This window comes from Microcebus murinus, chromosome 3 (genome assembly GCF_040939455.1).
Source record: "Microcebus murinus isolate Inina chromosome 3, M.murinus_Inina_mat1.0, whole genome shotgun sequence".
NCBI classification, from domain to species: Eukaryota; Metazoa; Chordata; class Mammalia; order Primates; family Cheirogaleidae; genus Microcebus; species Microcebus murinus.
Window position 1 is genome coordinate 31484233 of NC_134106.1, and position 20280 is coordinate 31504512.

General features: G+C 40.7%; 1 protein-coding gene across 5 annotated transcripts in view; it reads left to right on the top strand.

Moving 5' to 3' along the window:
• Positions 1–20280, top strand: part of ARHGEF33 (Rho guanine nucleotide exchange factor 33) — a 79560-nt gene that overhangs the window by 33829 nt on the left and 25451 nt on the right. For all 5 annotated transcript variants that reach the window (XM_012788500.2, XM_076000692.1, XM_012788501.2 and 2 more), the window contains 6 exons: positions 4962–5126; positions 5986–6107; positions 7729–7871; positions 11882–11941; positions 13121–13345; positions 19275–19404. In XM_012788500.2, coding sequence (XP_012643954.1) covers positions 4962–5126; positions 5986–6107; positions 7729–7871; positions 11882–11941; positions 13121–13345; positions 19275–19404 — 845 coding nt within the window. The remainder of the gene's footprint in view (positions 1–4961; positions 5127–5985; positions 6108–7728; positions 7872–11881; positions 11942–13120; positions 13346–19274; positions 19405–20280) is intronic.

Consider the following 20280-nt stretch of genomic DNA (forward strand, 5'->3'; position numbering starts at 1 on the left):
TTTTTTTGAGACAGAGTCTCCCTTTGTTGCCCAGGCTAGAGTGAGTGCCTTGGTGTCAGCCTAGCTCACAGCAACCTCAAACTCCTGGGCTCAAGCAATCCTCCTGCCTCAGCCTCCTGAGTAGCTGGGACTACAGGAATGCGCCACCATGCCAGGCTAATTTTTTCTATATATATTACTTGGCCAATTAATTTCTTTCTAATTTTAGTAGAGACAGGGTCTCACTCTTGCTCAGGCTGGTTTCAAACTCCTGACCTTGAGCGATCCACCCGCCTTGGCCTCCCAGAGTGCTAGGATTATAGGCGTGAGCCACTGCACCTGGCCGGCAGCATTATTTCTAATATTAAAAAGATACAAACAACACAAATTTTCAACAGGAGTATATGGGTAGGTAAACTCTGTCATATTCATAGGATAGAATATTATGTAGCCATTAAAAATAGATACTTAGAGCCAGATGCAGTGGCTTGAACCTGTAATCTCATCTACTCAGGGGGCTGAGATGTGAGGATTGCTTGAGGCCAAGAATTTGAGGCTGTAGTGAGCTATGATTGTGCCACTACACTCCAGCTTGGCAACAGAGTGAGACCCTGACTGTAAAAAAATAAAAACAAAAACAAAACCATTTAGAAAAATGTTAAAGGCTATGGAAAAGGGCTTATTAGAATCTTAGGGGGGAAATAAAGAAAAGGCAGAATCAAGATGTATCTGCAGTGTGATTTCAACCATATAAATATCTTCATTTGTATGCATAGAACAAAATCGAAGGGAATATGAATGTTAGAGGTCATACTGAAGTAATGAGATTTTGAGTGATTCTCTATTTTCTTCTTTATTTTTCTCTATAGCAAAAATAATTTGAGAAAATAAGTTATGTGCCAAAAGGCCCTCTAATTGAAAAACTATGGGAACCAGTCCTACAGTAATAGGTTTCATTGTCAAAACTGCCATTGAAAGTTTTCTAGGATTTGTAAGTCCTGGTTGAGCCTTAGTCTCTTTCTTTTTGCCATTGAGGAATGTTCTTCTAACACCAGAGGAGTTAATTCTTCTAGGCATGTGGTGCATCCAGGAATTGATAAGATAAATTTTCTGCACACCAAGCTTCATACCAGCTTTCATAAGCCCTATAAGAATGGCTTTAAGGGTCAGCTGCTATAGGGAGTATAGATGAGTGGATTGAGGAAATTTACTCAAAACATTCAAATTACTTGCTGCCCACTTTTTCTTTTAAATTATTGCATTTCTGGGAATCAACAAAAGAAGCCTAAAATTGGAAGATGGAAATTGGCAGAAGAATTCTGTTGCTTCTGCGGTGACCCTAGTTTAGGGGGAAGCCAAAGCAGTTTCCGTGGCATCCTTGCCATCATGTATGTGCTACTTCCAAACACTGGGGCTTCTGCTCTTCTAGAGTTGTAGGAATTTGGCATGCCTTGTGGAGGTTTCCCAAACCTTGACATTTATGACTTTGCAGAGTTCCCAAGGCACGTGTCCCGTCCCCTGAAATTGCCTCATAGTAGCCTGCTGGCCTCGGTAATGTGGCAGAAAGGAAGGGGAAGTCTGTGAGAAACACAAGTTGGAATTTGTGAAAAGTAAGTTTGAGGCCTGAGGGAATCTTTGTTGGAAAAAAAGTTGGAAGACACTGACTAAAATTCATCTTAAGAAGAGTTAAGAAGCCAAGAAAGGAAAGAAAATTCAGAAAGAGAAATTAGGAGCAGGAAATAGGAAGAGTTCGGACTCCTCCTTCCTATTTCTTTGAGCCTAAGATGCCCTCTGTGGTACCCTAGGCTTCGAAGTACAAGTCTTCCCTGAATCTACCTCCAGCGGGAGCCCGCCTCCAGCGGCAGGATGGAGGAATCATAATCTCTCTAGATCAGCTTCATGAAAAAATCAACGAGATGAGGAACGTGTTCAACTCGCTGGAGAACAAGGTAGACTCCCATTTATACTCCTTGGGGTGGGTGTGGGCTGTCAAATAAGAAAGCTGAAGAGAGAGCAGAGAAAAGATGTGAAGGTCGTGTCTTCAGAGTATTTTTTATTCACAAGGGAGCGGTCAGGTTGGTATTGGAAAACCAGTGTGTAGCGGCTGAAGATATTAAGAGCCCAGAGCATCTTAAAAGTGACATGTTGGCCAGGCACGGTGGCTCACGCCTGTAATCCTAGCACTCTGGGAGGCCGAGGCAGGCGGATTGCTCGAGGTCAGGAGTTCAAAACCAGCCTGAGCAAGAGCAAGACCCCGTCTCTACTAGAAATAGAAAGAAATTAATTGGCCAACTAATATAGATAGAAAAAATTAGCCAGGCATGGTGGCGCATGCCTTTAGTCCCAGCTACTCGGGAGGCTGAGGCAGGAGGATCACTTGAGCCCAGGAGTTTGAGGTTGCTGTGAGCTAGGCTGTCGCCACGGCACTCACTCTAGCCTGGACAACCAAGAGAGACTCTGTCTCCAAAAAAAAGTGGCATGTTGTCTCAGGTGTGCGATTGCACGATGGCTTCCCCTCCCTGGCTGGTGAGTGGCTGTGAAGCTGTTTATAAAGCCGCAGCGTTACTTCAGTGGCAGGTCCCCACGGGGCTCAAAGTAATATACAGGGAGGAAATGGGCACACAGCTCAAAATAGTTTCAGAATTCCCCAAGTCCCTGTATAACCTGGCTGTTAGTGAAAAAATGCAATAGTTTTTCACTTTTGAGAGCTGGGGCCCTGCAGGTGAGGAAAGGTCCTTTCCCTAGGACTCTTGCTACTGCCTTTTGTCTTCTGGGGAAAACTCCACGCATCCACCTCCGGGAGCAGTGATAATGAAACCTATTTCTGTCGGATAGTGGTTCCCTTTTTTAAATCCAGTCAGGAAACCTAAGAGAATATCAGGGCACTAGAATGAATGTCAGGTTTATTTCCTTCAATTTGAAAACTCACATGTATTTTGCTTTGACATCAGATTATATATAGCCATCAATTGTGTTTCTTACGCTCACAGAAGATGAATTTACAAAATGAAAATTACCAGATCAGAAAGTAGCTGATGTGGTGAGTTAGTCCATTATGATGACCAAATCAGGACATGTGCCAAAAGCCATCACAAAGATTTATTGGCATTAAAAATGATTGCAGGCCAGGCACCATGGCTCACGCCTGTAATCCTAGCACTCTGGGAGGCTGAGGTGGGTGGATTGCTCAAGGTCAGGAGTTCAAAATCAGCCTGAGCAAGAGCGAGACCCCGTCTCTACTAAAAATAGAAAGAAATTAGCTGGACAACTAAAAATTTATAGAAAAAAATAGCCAGGCATGGTGGTGCATGCCTGTAGTCCCAGCTACTCAGGAGGCTGAGGCAGGAGGATCACTTGAACCTAGAAGTTTGAGGTTGCTGTGAGCTAGGCTGCTGCCATGGCACTCTAGCCTGGGCAACAGAGTGAGACTCTGTCTCCAAAAAAAAAAAAAAAAAAGATTGCAATGAAAAACAGAAAACAGATTCCTCATGTTGTTTCCCATCTTTCTAGCTGCAAACACTTGACAGGCCCTGTTTTTTTTTTTTTTTCCCCTCAAGATGACCTCTTTGGTTCCTCTTATTTCTACTAGCAGCCCCCCCCCAATCCTTTGTGAAGCATAGTGAACCACAAAACCCTATATTTTAAAAATGTGATGTAAGAGACTAAGTCATTATAGAGTGGGAGGTGCCATTGCAAGTTGGAACCATTTGGGTGACCTGATTCTGAAAATGTTTAGAAATACACATTTGAAGAAACTTTATTTTTTATTCCTTTAAATTAAAATACTTGGTGGATATTGTTAGAGAATAAACCTTCTAAACAGTTCTGTTTTAAAGAGAGTTGTGGATTTTAGAGTTCCTGTGCTTAGCAGAGTATAAGGTCATAAATGTCAAGAAACTAATGTTATTACTATCTTATTATTACTATCTTAACTTGCTGTCTGTTGGAAATGCTATTTTCATTTGTTCAATAAATAAAACTGAACTTTAGAAGTGCTCCATTTTCTTTACATTTGTGTTTGTGCTTAACTTTTTGATTTGCCACCTAAAGGGGGAGAAGAATTAAAATGTCTTGAACCCGTGGGTACCAAGTATACACTGGTACGCAGCTTGCCTACATTTACTCATTTAAATTCTCAAGACACCCCTGTGAAGCAGATATTATTGTAGCTATTTTATAAATGAGGAAACTATTAACCAGCTTGCCTAAGGTCTTAGCACTTGCAGGGGAGAGCTGGGATTTGTGCCCTACCTGACTTCAAAATGGACACCTCTTTCATGGTGTTGAATTTGACAATAGAAGTCCAATGTGTGGGCTCCTACCTGACCAGGCTTGACTGCTGAAGATGATCTAGATCGCTGTCAACAACATGCTGAGCTCCCACCACATCCTACCAGATAGTGCTGTGCCTTCCTTATGGATTACAGCCCACTGTCGTTGAAATGCTATCACCTCCTTTCTCACGTCATTCAAGAGAATAAAAACAACAAAAAACCAAAATCGTAACAAACTTCTTCTCTTTCAAAGAAATTCTCAGCTATGCTTAATTTCTTAAGGAAAAAAGAACCAAGTATCTTTACCACTCATAATAACCAGAGAGAATATGATCATCTCTTCTTCTTTCACAGAATTCAAAGAGTTACTGGATCAAGATTTGTCTCTCACATTCATGTGTTGCTTTTCAAGTAAATCTCATTTTAATCAAAGGTTTCAGAATAAAAAGCTTGCAGGAGCATTTGTAAACTTAATTAACTGCTTGCTTTCTTGTCACTTATCGAGCTTTGGCATGTGCTATATAAACAAGACACTCTTTTCCTTGGACGAAGATTGTCTTAAGTTGTCCAAACTTAAGTATACTTGTAAATGTGGCCTGTAGATTTTTGGGAGCCTGGTTTCTCAATAAGAAAAATTCAAGGGCTGATGATACCCTTTATAATTAATAATTTATAGCAAATTGAACTCACTTTTCATGCAATATTTAGTTGCAGGCCCTAGCCTCGGAACTCAAAACTGGTTTCACAGAAGCAATGCAGGAACTGTCAAGAATTCAACATGGAGAATATGCTTTGGAAGAAAAGGTTAAAAGCTGCAAATGTTCCATGGAAGAAAAAGTTACTGAGATGAAGAATTCATTAAACTATTTCAAGGTATTCCCCTCTTTTATTTCCCTGCTGAAAGGAGAATCTTGGTCTTAGTAGCAGTAATAGAAAACATGCCCTTTCTCATAGCAGCCAAATATAAGGATTTTCCCTCGGGGCTATGCACTAGTTATCATAGAAAAATATCCATTTCAGCCAGGCATGATGGTTCACACCTGTAATCTCTGAGCTTTGGGAGGCCAAGGAGGGAGGATTGCTTGAGGCCAACAGTTTGAGACCAGTCTGGACAACACAGCAAGACCCTATCTCTAAAAACAAAATGAAAAAAAAGATCAGCTGGGCATGGTGGCTGGTGCTGTAGTTCTAGCTACTTGGGAGGCTGAAGCAGGAGGATCATTTGAGCCCAGGAGTTCCAGGTTGCAGTGAGCTATGATCGTACCACTGAACTCCAGCCTGGATGACAGAGCAAGACCTTATCTCTAACAAAAAAAAAAAAAAAAAGAAAGAAAGAAAGAAAGAAAGAGAAAAACATTTCATGTTTTTCTTTTATGGAGCTCTGTTTTAAAATTAGAGGCCACAATAGAAGTAAATTTTTCATCTCTCATTTATTCATTCAATAAACATGTATTTAAAGCTTCCAGCCAGGTGCTGTGGTGCATGCCTGCAGTCCCAGCTCCTTGGGCTGATGGGACAGCAGGATCTCTTGAACCCAGGAGTTCGAGGCTGTAGTGTATTATGATAGTACCTGTGAATAGCCACTGTTTTCTAGCCTGGGCAACATAGTGAGACCCCATCTCTAAAAAAATAAAAATAAAAAATAAATTTAAAAAGCTTATAATGTATTAGATTATGTTATATACTTTTATCCCATGTACCAGTTTAAAACACAGCAATTCTTATTTTTTAGGAAGAGCTGAGCAATGCCATGTCGATGATCCAGGCCATTACTTCCAAACAAGAAGAAATGCAACAGAAAATAGAACAGCTTCAACAGGAGAAACGAAGAGAATCTCGAAAAGTTAAAGCCAAGTGAGTGTCTTAAAAATATTTAGGAAAGGCAAACCTATAAGCAATGGCTAGTGCAGAGGCATGGGAAGCACCTTCCTCACTATTAGTATGTAGCTAGCTGGCCACTGTGCTCCATGGTGCCACATGTGATGGACGTTATAGAGCCATAAAAGTTGGCTAATAGCGAAACTGGATGGTAACTATTACATGGAAAAATGCATTTATACAAATATGATATGAAATGAAAGTGATATAAAATGACATATATGCTTTGATTACAACTATAAAAACGTGTAAAATAACACCTAGAAAGATATATTTTAAAGTAATGATTTTTTTTTTTTTTGGAGACAGTCTCACTCTGTTGCCTGGGCTAGAGTGCTGTGGCGTCAGCCTAGCTCACAGCAATCTCAAATTCCTGAGCTCAAGCTATCCTCCTGCCTCAGCCTCCCAAGTAGCTGGGACTACAGGCATGCACCACCATGCCTGGCTAATTTTTTATGTATATTTTGTCCAGCTAATTTCTTTCTATTTTTTAGTGGAGACGGGGGTCTTGCTCTTGCTCAGGCTGGTCTCGAACTGCTGACCTCGAGTGATCTGCCCGCCTTGGCCTCCCAGAGTGCTAGGATTACAGGCGTGAGCCACCGTGCCCAGCCTAAAGTAATAATTTTTAAGATAGTGAGGCCACTAACAATTTTTTTTATTATGCTACAATTATTTTACTTCTATTAACATAATTGAAAATAAACTTAGGATAAACAGTGTCTCAACCAGGTTAAATCAAATAAAGTGTCCCCACAAAACGTACATAATCTTTATTATTACATGTATATTTTTAATATTATGAAATTTAAAATAGAAATATGGGGATAATATTTGTGTGTCCCTAGAGAATGGGTTATTGTTTTCATTTGAAGACCTGCTGCTTCCTAGTAACTCTAAGTTACTTTGTTAAGTGAATGTAAATCATCCCAAGCGAATTGTCACCACTGCAAACTCTGAAGATCCTGATGACAGGGAAGCCAGTGGCAAAAAAATAAGAATTCAAGTATTATAATCCGAAGTTGATTTGTAGATATTTGAAGTTTTTTCTCCAGCTTAGGTGATGCATTAAGTTGAACCATATGAGCTGCTAGTATTTGACTATTTTTAATTTATAAAAATAGCACTTTAAGGCCGGGCGCTGTGGCTCACGCCTGTAATCCTAGCTCTTGGGAGGCCGAGGCGGGCGGATTGCTCAAGGTCAGGAGTTCAAAACCAGCCTGAGCAAGAGCAAGACCCCGTCTCTACTATAAATAGAAAGAAATTAATTGGCCAACTGATATATATATAAAAAATTAGCCGGGCATGGTGGCGCATGCCTGTAGTCCCAGCTACCCGGGAGGCTGAGGCAGAAGGATCACTGGAGCCCAGGAGTTTGAGGTTGCTGTGAGCTAGGCTGACGCCATGGCACTCACTCTAGCCTGGACAACAAAGCGAGACTCTGTCTCCAAAAAAAAAAAAAAAAAAAAAAAAAAATAGCACTTTATATGGTTCAACCTAATAATTGAAACATTTTCTTGAGTTTCTCCGAACTGAATCTCCTCCAAACCTTTCACGTATTAAGAAGCAAACTGGCCTTGTCTTTGTTTTCCTTTACTAGGAAAACTCAAAAAGAAGAGCACAGCTCCCAGGCTGGGCCTGCACAAACACAAGGAAGTCCTTTCCGTTCAATCAATATCCCTGAGCCTGTTCTTCCAAGTGAAGAATTTACCAACATTTTGCCTTCTCAGGCCTATGAAAAAGGTACAGTTCGACAGTCATACAGAATTAACCAGGTATTCTTTCCCTGATTCCTAGAGCTTAAGTAAGAATGGGCTTAAGTCCCTCATTCTTATTAGGGGACAATGGTGTATTGCCCGGAATGTTTCCTCTTATAACTGGAATTTAGAAGACTCCAGAGGATCTGAGAGACCACAAGAGTCTGCCCAATTTTAAATATTTTTCTTTTTGGGGAAAATACTAATCTGGATACTTCTAAGTTTCAACTGGATTAAACATAATTGCACAATCAATACTATAGCAACCATAAGAGAGAAATTTGTAAAAAAATTATTTACTCTAATAAATTGTTTTATTGGTGGTTTAACTCAGCACTTGTCTTTCTCTAGAAAACCAGAGCTGGTCCTGTTTGTGTGCTGAAATAGGCACCTGCCATATTCCCGACCTTAGGGATGTTAGAACGGATGTTAGAAAATTGCATCTGGCAGTACTGAAGAAACTGGCTTTCCACGGGATGTCTGAGTTTTGGTTATTAACCTGTGTTCAACTCAGGAAAATAAACAAAACAAAAAATGTTTGCTACATCTTTGTATCCTCAACAATGTCTAGCAAGCACCTGTACACAGAAAAATGAACGTAGATATTAACAGTGTTTAGATGACTTTTCCTATTGTTTTTGGTCTCATGTAGAAAGTCCTCAAAAGATAGGCTCAGTGATTTCTCAACCAGGTGTAAGCACCTCAAAGGCAGGGTTGGTGGTTTTCTGTCCTTGTGGTTTATAGAACAATTTGGTTGATATATTAAAAGATAATAAACGTGTTCTGAATAACTGAATCTTAGAATCTAAATCAAGTGACTTTTAATTGACATACTACATAGTATGGATTTTCTTTTTTCTTCCTTTTTTTTGTTTTTCTTTACTTAGCATAGTGAAGTGCTGGACAGATTAGCTTTTTAATATTTTTTTTTACCCACTTGAGTAGTTATTTTAGAGACTGATAGGCATAGCCTGGGAAAACTCATTTGATCCATCTGGGGACTGGGTCCGTTGTAGGTGGCTCCATTTTCTTTCCTCCAGGACATGGAGAACGAGACATAAAAGGATAATCCTTATTGGAAAAGACTACAGGATGGGCTTAGAAAGTACAAGTCAGATCAATGTGAGGTCTAGAGCAGCTAAACTTGTCCACAAGATAAAAGATTAAAACTTACATTTGCAAAGCAAATGTCTTCATTTTAAAATGATGTATAATTATCCCCAGGCAAAGGAATAATCACGGGACTTGTTGAATCCACTGAAAACAGCTGATCCAGATAACTTCAGTGCCTACATGGATTTAAATGAACTATTTAGTGGCCACTCCTCCTTCCTTCCTTCCTTGCTATTTGAACATGGTTATAGTTTATTCTATGGAGTTGCTGCAGAAATTTAAGAATAATGTGCCAGAATACAGCACTTTAGATATAATTGGTGGCAGCTTATGTTAAAAACTCAGAATTGAAGAATCAAACTTTCGGAAAGTGTTGGCTTACCCACTCTTGATGATAAAATGGTGTAACTGTTACACCAAAATTCAGTGCCTTAAAACAGAAAACATTCATTATCTCACAGTTTCTCGGCCACATGAAGGCTCTACTCAGGGGGCATCCACTTCCAAACTTACGCAGTGGTTGGCAGCTCCAGCTCTTATAACCTGGGCCTCTTCCAAGTCACTGCCTTGCAACATGGCAGCTGGCCTCCCCCAGGGGACATGATCTAAGAGAATGCTCAGGACAGAAGCCACAGTCTCTTTATAACCTAATCTGGGAAGTGGCATTTCATCTTTTCTACTGTATTCTATTTATTAGAAGCCAATCACTAAATCCAGCCTTCACTTAAGGGAAGGGATTCTATAACTACAGTTATAAATGACAAGTTTGAAAATGTCACTTTACAGGATCAAGTATACCTTTCCTTTGGGTTCCTTTCCCCACCCAAGAAACTTTCAAGAAGATATTTAGCCTCCCCACTCCTGACCTATTCTTGCTCAAGACAATTGAAAGCTAACCTATGGTTATGGTTCCACCATCCATCTCCTCTTTCTTACCTCCTGTTTATTCAATTTTTTAAATATTGGCTTCCATCTTTACAGCCCACTAAAAACTGTTTTATTACCTTTCTTGATAGTTTTTGACACCCTTGATACCTGCCTTCTTGAAATGTTCTCTTCTTTTGGCCAATACTGTGCTTCTTTGATTTTCCTCCTACTTTCTGGCTGCTCCTTCTTAGATTCTCTTTTTGATTCCTAATTGCCCTCAGAATAAAGTCCACATTCCTTAACACAGTTTACAAGTCCATATATTAACGTGCCTCTACTTTTCCCCTCAGGTTATCTTTTGCAACCCTGTACTTCTTTTTTTTTTTTTTTCGAGACAGAGTCTCATTTTGTTGCCCAGGCTAGAGTGAATGCCATGGCATCAGCCTAGCTCACAGCAACCTCAAACTCCTGGGCTCAAACAATCCTTCTGCCTCAGCCTCCTGAGTAGCTGGGACTACAGGCATGCAGCTAATTTTCTCTACATATTTTTAGTTGGCCAATTAATTGGTTTTTATTTTTAGTAGAGACAGGGTCTTGCTCTTACTCAGGCTGGTTTTGAACTCCTGACCTTGAGCCATCCGCCCACCTTGGCCTCCCATAGTGCTAGGATTATAGGCGTGAGCTACCTACCCTATACTTCTATCTCTACATTCCAACACTCTGATTTCCTTCAGGCCCTGCAATGTGCTACACATTCTGTGGCCTCTGGCCCTTCCCAAATGCTCTTCCCTCTAGCTCCTGTCACTTTTCCAGGCTAACTCCTACTCACACTCCAAGTTCTCTAGACCAGGGCCTTGACGTGCACACTTTAATGTGAGATTGATCAAATATTGTTTTAAGATGAGATTCTGATTCAGCAGGTCTGGGGTGGGGTCTGAGATTCTGCATTGCTAACAACAGTCTCCTATGTCATGTCAATGCTGCTGACTCATGGGCCACACTTTAAATTACAAGATACTAGAGAATATTCCTGACATCACCCTTCCTGATATCCAATCCTCCTCCTACCAAATCCAGGTCAGGAGCTCCTCTAATAGACTCTCGTAGCACCAGATAGTTCCTCTATCCATCCATGCATCCATCCATCCATCCATCCATCCGTCCTCCCATCCATCCATGCTGAGCACTATCCCAGGTGGTGGGATATAGTAATGAACAAAATAAAAATTTCTGCCCTCATGGAGCCTTTGTTTTGAGGGACACAGACAATAAACAAGATAAGTAAAATATGTAGCATGTTAGATGGTGATAAGTTAAGCAAAAGAATTAGTAGAGAGAGATTGTAATTTTGGATAAGTGACAGGTGATACCTGAAGGAAACGAGAAAGTTTGCTTATGGATACTGAGGAGAAGAGAGACAACAGCCAGTGCCAACATCCTGTGGGAGCATGACTGACATATTCAAGGAAGAGAAGGAGACCAGCAGGGACAGCACAGTGAGCAAGGGAGACAATAGATGTGGTTAAGAAAAAAAAAAAAAGGAGTGGGTAGGGTGTAGACATTCTAGGGCTATATGATCATTATAAGGACTTTGGCTGCTATACTGAAATGGGAGCCACTGGCTAAGTGATAGAGTCTGGCTTATATTTTAACAGCATCATTCTGTCTCCTCTCATTACAACCACCAGCACCACTGCCACCACCATCATAGTTAAACAATAATTAAGCTCTTATGATATTCCAGTTACTGCTTTAAGCCATTTATAAATATTAACTGATTTAATTCGTATTGTAATCCTTTAAGGAAAGTACCACTATTGTATCTTTTTGTTTTTTACAGCTAAGAAAATAGCACTTGCCACACTATACGGTAATTTTCCTATTATTTTTTTTTAATGGCTCTGTCTTCCTCATGAAACTATAGAATCTGTAGTTTGTCCCAGTGTGTGGCTCATAGAAAGTGCCTAGTCCTTGCCAGTGCAATGAACACTGAATGAAAGCTTTCCTTTTCTGCAGCCCAAGAGTCCAGATCCGCTCACGCAGCAGACAGCAATGTGAAGGGAATGCTGGGTCCTGGTAAGTGGCTCTTCTGTTAGTTCTTTTCTTCCAGCAATTCCACTCTTTCCCTCCACCTCCCTGCTTCGGCCTCCTCATCCAGAGCCAGGCATGAAAGAACTCAGGCAAGAAGCAGCATTACGGTTACTAAGATTCCAAGACGTGCACCACTGCAAGTCAAGGACTCATTTAAACACAAGGAGAGAGAAAGGCTGGGGGTGTTTCAGACAAAATCACTATTCTTGGTTCTTTCTGCCTTATTTTCATTACTAATGAATAGATATTTGCTGAAAACTCACAGGTGAATGTAGCATGATATAAGTTTTCCATGGATCACATACTCTATAGTTAAATTCAAAGGTTATATAATTGGCAATTCACCAGAATTTTATAAATATTTCATCTTCCCTCCCTCCCTTCCTTCTTCCTTTCTGCAACTTAGCATTATCAAGGTCAAAGGGAAAAAATTACAGAAGACATTGTCTTTGGCACCCTTTCTCCTCCTCTGTCTATATTCTCTTCCTAGTAGTGCTCCAAACACCTGGTGTGCTCATCTGGAAGGAAACAGATACAAGGAGCCAATACATATTACTATGAATTAGTTATATTATTTTATAAATTTATTTTTATTTATTTATTTTTTTGAGACAGAGTCTCACTTTGTTGTCTGGGCTAGAGTGCCGTGGCGTCAGCCTAGCTCACAGCAACCTCAAACTCCTAGGCACAAGCGATCCTACTGCCTCAGCCTCCCGAGTAGCTGGGACTACAGGCATGCACCACCATGCCCGGCTAATTTTTTCTATATATTTTTAGCTGTCCAATTAACTTCTTTCTATTTTTGGTAGAGATGGGGTCTGACTCTTGCTCAGGCTGGTCTCGAACTCCTGAGCTCAAACGATCCTCCCGCCTTGGCCTCCCAGAGTGCTAGGATTATAGGCCTGAGCCACTGCGCTTGGCCTACATTTATTTTTTTAAATCTCTCATTTAGTAGAGACTATGTACAAAGCATACAGTATGTTTAGAACAGAAACAGAGAGAAATGCCTCCTTATGGCTTTGGAAATTTTTAATCCTTAATAGATATATTTAATCTTCAAGTGATAGTTGTCCCCAAACAGGGGCAAGAGTTAGGAACAGATGTGATTTTTTAAAAATAAAATCTTGATAGCAGGGTTTTTTCTGGTGTTTTGTTTTGTTTTAGGAGTGAACCCAACAACTCCAGAAGCAGAAGAAAACCTCAAGTCTTGCCTCTCAGCTGATATCCAGTCCAAGAGCCATCTCCCATCTGGCATGTGGAGGCAGCCTAAGGACGGTAAAGAGTGGGGAGATGAATATGTCACGAAAGACCACCCAGATAAACTCAAGGAAACTGGCCAGGGCAGACACAGCTCCCTGGAGAATGTTTTATGCGAAACCTCTTTAGCTGGTAAGTCCCAAGGGCGAATGCAGGCTGCTAGTTTAAAGAACAGGGTGTTCCAGAGCTTTGTACCTGAGGGCTAGCATCCTGGCAATTTCCATTCAGGGGATGTAGGAGACAACCTAGTCTCTGGTTTCTTTCTCAGATGAAGCAGCTAAAAGCCGACAGAGGCGAAGGAACTCATCAGAGTTCACATGGCCGGTTGTGACTACCATCTTGACTCTGGGTGTTTGTGATGTATAGCAATGTAGGGCTTTGGGGGAAAAAAGACATAAGGTAGGTGGAGAAGAGGGCAGAATTTTGTGAACTATTTAGTCAATGATGTGGAATCTTGAATACGTGAGTCTTTTATCAATAGTCTATCACCAAAATATCAAACACTGCAACAGAATCTGTCCTCCCTCCCTTCCTCCATTCCTCCCTCCCTCCTTTCCTTCACATCATAAATCATTACTGAACACTTACTATGTGTCTGACAATGGTATTCCTCCCAATTATTTAGAGGGGACGATCCTTTTTTAAAATTATTTTTATGATCAAATACATGATGAAAAGTTACATAGTACTAAACGGTTTGTTATGAATAAGGACAGCAACCACTTTAAAACTCTTTTGACAGTTTATCTTGGTATTTGCTTCCATGTTTTTGGAGGGTTGGTGGGGAGGGAGAGTGGCAGGCCTGGGTGGGATCCAAGGTCTTCCCTGGCTTCCATGTTTTTTAAAAAAGTTTATGCTGTTATTTTTTTAACAGCACTTTATCGAGGGTTAATTTACGTAGAATAAAATTTACAGAGCTTAAATTTAAGCTCATTGACTTTTTACATATGTATGTCCCCTGTGATCACTACCCAGATCAAGATATGAATCTTTCCAGTCAATACCCACCAAATAATCACGGTTGTGACTTCTACTACCATTAATTAGTTTTGTGTTCTTGAGCTTCATATAAATGATTCCATTTATATGGAATACATGTGTATATACATGTATATACACATGTGTACTCCTTTGTGCCTGGCCTCTTTTTCCCAACATAATGTTTTTTTTTTTTTTTTTTGAGACAGAGTCTCGCTTTCTTGCCCGGGCTAGAGTGAGTGCCATGGCGTCAGCCTAGCCCACAGCAACCTCAAACTCCTGGGCTCAAGCAATCCTCCTGCCTCAGCCTCCCGAGTAGCTGGGACTACAGGCATGCGCCACCATGCCCAGCTAATTTTTTCTATATATATTAGTTGGCCAATTAATTTCTTTCTGTTTTTTTATAGTAGAGACGGGGTCTCGCTCTTGCTCAGGCTGGTTTTTTTTTTTTTTTTTTTTTTTTGAGACAGAGTCTCCCTTTGTTGCCCAGGCTAGAGTGAGTGCCGTGGCGTCAGCCTAGCTCACAGCAACCTCAAACTCCTGGGCTCAAGCAATTCTGCTGCCTCAGCCTCCCGAGTAACTGGGACTACAGGCATGCGCCACCATGCCCGGCTCATTTTTTCTATATATATTAGTTGGCCAATTAATTTCTTTCTATTTATAGTAGAGACGGAGTCTCGCTCTTGCTCAGGCTGGTTTTGAACTCCTGACCTTGAGCAATCTGCCCGCCTCGGCCTCCCAGAGTGCTAGGATTACAGGCGTGAGCCACCGCGCCCGGTCAACATAATGTTTTTTAAGATTCATCCACATTTGTGTATGTAATCCATTTGGTAGTTCATTCCTTTTTATTAATCACAATGAATGAATTTACCACATTTTAAAAACACCATTTGCCTATTAACAAACACTAGTATTGTTTCTGGTTGGGGGCCATTATGAATAAAGTTGCTATGAGTAGTCTTGTACAAATTTCTTTTTGGGATGTATGCCCTCATTTCTCCTGGGTGTACACTTAGGAGTGGAATCTCTGAGTTATAGGTTAGGATTATTTTTAATTTTAAGAGAAAATGTCAAGGATTTTTCCCAAATGGTGGGGTAATGTTATACTCTACCAGCAACGTATGAGAGCCCAGTTGCACCACATCCTTCCCAGGACTCGGTATGGTCAGTCTTCAATTTTAACATCCTCATGGGTGTGTACTGGTATTGTATTGTAGTTGTAATTTGCGCTTCCTTGATTACTATTGATACTGAGCATCTTTTCATATGTTTATTGGCTATTCATATATCTTCTTTTATAAAATGCCTGTTTAAGTTCTTTGCCCACCTCTTAAATTGGATGTTGTTTGTCCTTTTATTATTTATTTGTAGGATTTTAAAGTATATTTTGGACATGATTTATTTGTCCAATATATGGCTTGAGAATAATTTCTTCCAGTCTTTGGCTTACCTTTTTAATTTCTTATTAATATTTTGATAAACGAAAGTTTAAAATTTTGAGATCCAATTTATCAATTTTAAACATTTTAAATAACTTGTGCGGTGGCTCAAGTCCTATAATCCTAGCACTCTGGGAGGCCGAGGCGGGCGGATTGCTCGAGGTCAGGAGTTCAAAACCAGCCTGAGCAGGAGCAAGACCCTGTCTCTACTATAAATAGAAAGAAATTAATTGGCTAATATGTAATTGGCCAATTGACTATATATATTGGCTAATATATATAGAAAAAATTAGCCAGGCATGGTGGCATATGCCTGTAGTCCCAGCTACTTGGGAGGCTGAGGCAGAAGGATTGCTTGAGCCCAGGAGTTTGAGGTTGCTGTGAGCTAGGCTAATGCCACGGCACTCACTCTAGCCTGGGCAACACAGTGAGACTTTGTCTCTTAATAAATAAATAACTTGTGACTTTCTTGTCTTTCCAAGAGATCTTTTTCTCTCCCAATTTTGTGAAGATATTCAAATATATTTGCTTCTACAATCTTTATATTATAGTTTTAACTTTCACATTTAGGTCCATGACTTACCTTGAATAAATTTTGATGTATAGTGTGAGGAAGAGGTCCAGGTTCATTTTTATTTTTCCAGACAGCTATCCAGTTGCTTCAGCACCATTTATTGAAAATACCTTTTTTTCCACATTGAATTGCTTGAAGAAAGTCAAGTGATCTTATATGGGTATCTAATTTTAGACTCCTTATTTTTTTATTCCAATTATCAGACAATTGACATCTTGACAGTGTTGAGTCTTCCATTCAGAGAACATGGTATATCTCTTCATTTATATAGATCCTGATGAATTTTTCTTAGCAACGTAACAGAAATTCTATTATTTATATTTTTAAAATAAAGAATCTTCCCTGGAGACCTCTGTCATCCTATTCCGCTTTGGCCCATTACACTGCTGTCATTTTGAGACTTCCCAGTCTTCCTAAGAATTCCTTTTTTTTTGAGTCAGAGTCTCACTGTGTTGCCCGGGTTAGAGTGCTGTGGCATCATCAGCCTAGCTCACAGCAACCTCAAACTCCTGGGCTCAAGCAATCCTGCTGCCTCAGCCTCCCAAGTAGCTGGGACTACAGGCATGTGCCACCATGACTGGCTAATTTTTTTCTATATATTTTTAGTTGGCCAAGTAATTTCTTTCTATTCTTAGTAGAGACAGGGTCTCGCTCTTGCTCAGACTAGTTTCGAACTCCTGACTGCCTGCCTCGGCCTCCTAGAGTGTTAGGATTATAGGCATGAGCCACTGGGCTTGGCCTAGGAATTCCCTTCTTATTTCTCCTATGTTAGATTCCTGTTTGTTTGCTGTTGTTGACTTTTTTTTTCCATTTTTTGTGACCTTTTGGTTTCTTGATTTACTCCTTGTTTTGATGGAACCCACCATCCAGTAGTTTCTACATACTTAATTGATAATTTGGCTGCATATAAAACCTTTTTTCCTTATCATTTTGAAGCAATTGTTCCATTGTCTCCTAGCTTCTATTATTGCTATTGGAAAAGTCTGAACCATTCTGATTCTCAGTTTTTTGTATGTTACCTGATTTTTCTATCTGGTAACTTTTAGAATATTCTCCTTATTCTTGGTGTGCTATGGTTTTACGGTGACGTAGTGTGCCTTACAGTGACATGTCTTTCTTTAATTATGCTGGGCATGATGGGCCCTTTCCTCTGGAAATACATGTTCTGGGTTTTTTTTTCTAGTATTAATTTGATAATATCCTCTCATACATTTTCTTTCTTTTCTCTAAAACTTTTACTAATATGATGTTGGTTCTCCTGGATTGATTTTCTCAACTGACAACTCTTTCTCTTCTATTTTTCTTCAATATGACTTTTTTTTTTAGTTGGGGGAGGGTAGATTTCTTTGACTTTCTCTTCTACCCTTTTAATTTTTGCTATCTTTTACAAAATGTTTAAAAGTTTCTCCTTTTTTTGGGATGATCCTCTCTTTTAAATTGTTATTACAGGCTGGAATGTGTTTCTTGTATCTCTTTGATAATATTAACAATACGATTTTAAAACTTTTTCTTTTGTATCATTGTCTCTGTATCTTCAGGTGCCCCCTCCTTTCAAAAAATATATGTGTAGGCCGGGCATGGAAGCTCACGCCTGTAATTCTAGCACTCTGGGAGGCCGAGGCGGGAGGATTGCTTCAGGTCAGGAGTTTGAAACCAGCCTGAGCAAGAGCGAGACTCCCATCTCTACTATAAATAGAAAGAAATTAATTGGCCAACTAATATATATAGAAAAAATTAGCCGGGCATGGTGGCGCATGCCTGTAGTCCCAGCTATTCGGGAGGCTGAGGCAGGAGGATCGCTTGAGCCCAGGAGTTTGAGGTTGCTGTGAGCTAGGCTGACGCCACGGCACTCACTCTAGCCTGGGAAATACAGTGAGACTCTTGTCTCAAAAAAAATATATGTGTATATACTTTTTCTTCTCTTTCTTTTATGGTAAAAAGCTTTATTCAAACATCTGAGCATCCTAAGCTAATTATTTACACATAAGAGAGAGCCCTAAAAAAAAAACCCTGGAAATTTCACATTGGCCAAGTTTGTTGATAATTGGACTTCATTAGAGACAAGCTAATCAGGTGGCAAATTAACTTTTTGATAAGAGACCTCTTTATGTCAGTGACTATAGGTTGTTTTTCTGTGGGCAGTTCAGGTTCTCAACTGGAAGAACCTCCACTCTCCTGCCTGAAGAGTTTACGCCTGGCTGCTGGTGTCCTGGGACCTGCATGCAGGATAAGAGGGCTGAGGGAAATCTCACGCCTCAGTATGCAGCCTTCCCAATCCCCTTGTTTCCGTTTCAGTGGCTCAACCCTCACACTGTCTGAAGTCTTTGGCCCAGACCCCAGAGACCAGGGCTTCTCTAGTTTCATTTTCCCTATTTCCATGGGGTGGAAGTGAGGAAGCCAACTGGCATGGGAGTGAGGATCTGGAGGTTCAATTGCACCTTATGTTGATCTTTTTTTTTTTTTTCCTGAGACAGGGGTCTTGTTCAGTTGCCAGGGCTATAGTGCAGTGGTGTCATCACAGCTCACTGCAGCCTCAAACTCTTGGGTTCAAGTGATCCTCCTGCCTCAGCCTCCTGAGTAGCTGGGACTATAGGTGCATACCACCGTGTACAGCTAATTTTTGTATTTTTCACGAGACAGTGGTCTCGCCATGTTGCTCAGGCTGGTCTTGAACTCCTGGCCTCAAGCAATCCTCCTGCTTTAGCCTCTCAAAGTGCTAGGATTACAGGCATGAGCCACCACACCCAGCCAACTTTCAACTGTTTCTCCTGTTTTCAGCATTGCCCCTTATTTGTACTTTTTGTGGTGCCTAATATTGCTGCTCCATGAACTTTTCTGCTGCTTCTCAGCATATTCCCTATCTGCAGATGGGAATACCAAGGTTTCATGCCCTTCGTTCTGCTGAATGAATTACTATGCCTCCATTCTACTTTCCATCTTCTAAAAACTTGCTGATGACTCTTTTATTGCTTTCAATATCCTTTTATTGCTTTCTATTGTTTTCTATCATTTAATAGGATTTGGAGAAGGAATGGATAACAAAAATTCCCTCTTTGGTTTATTTTTAAAGCTAAAAGACAGACTGTGGCTCTAGAACTGCTTGAATCTGAAAGAAAATATGTCATTAACATCTCTCTGATCCTGAAGATAAAGGCAACATTCCAGGGGTCAGATGGAAAGAGGAATTCCAAAGAGAGAAGGTATCCATGTATTCATTGCCTTTGCTTTTCAGATTGATTAGGACTTAAGGTAAGTTGTTTATTGTTTCCACTTTGGGAATTCTGGGGCCTATAAAGAATTCCAGAAATAGCCTTTTAAAAAGAGAATAGGCAGTGATGGCAGGTGTGTTAGTGCGTTTTGTGCTGCTGTAACAGAATTCCACAGACTGGGTATTACTGGGTATTATTATAAAGAACAGAAATTTATTCTCTCGCAGCTCTGAAGGCCAGGAAGTTTGTGTCGGCAGGTTCTGTGTCTGGTTCCAAGATGGCGCCTCATCGTTGTGTCCTCCGGACAGGAGAAATGTTGTGTCCTCACAGGGGAGAAGGGCAGGAGAGAGCAGGAGAGCCCACTCCCTCAAGCCTTTTTTTTTTTTTTTTTTTTTTTGAGACAGAGTCTCACTTTGTTGCCCAGGCTAGAGTGAGTGCCGTGGCATCAGCCTGGCTCACAGCAACCTCAAACTCCTGGGCTCAAGTGATCCTTCTGCCTCAGCCTCCCGGGTAGCTGGGACTACAGGCATGCGCCACCATGCCCGGCTAATTTTTTATATATATATATATCAGTTGGCCAATTAATTTCTTTCTATTTATAGTAGAGACGGGGTCTCGCTCTTGCTCAGGCTGGTTTTGAACTCCTGACCTTGAGCAATCCGCCCGCCTCGGCCTCCCAAGAGCTAGGATTACAGGCGTGAGCCACAGCGCCCGGCCTTCTCAAGCCTTTTTTATAGCAGCGATAACACATTCATGAGGGTGGAGCTCTCATGACCTAAACACCTCCCATTTGGCCTCACCCCTCAATACTGTTGCATTGTGGCTTAGGTTTCCAACACATGAGTTTTGGGGGACACATTCAGACCA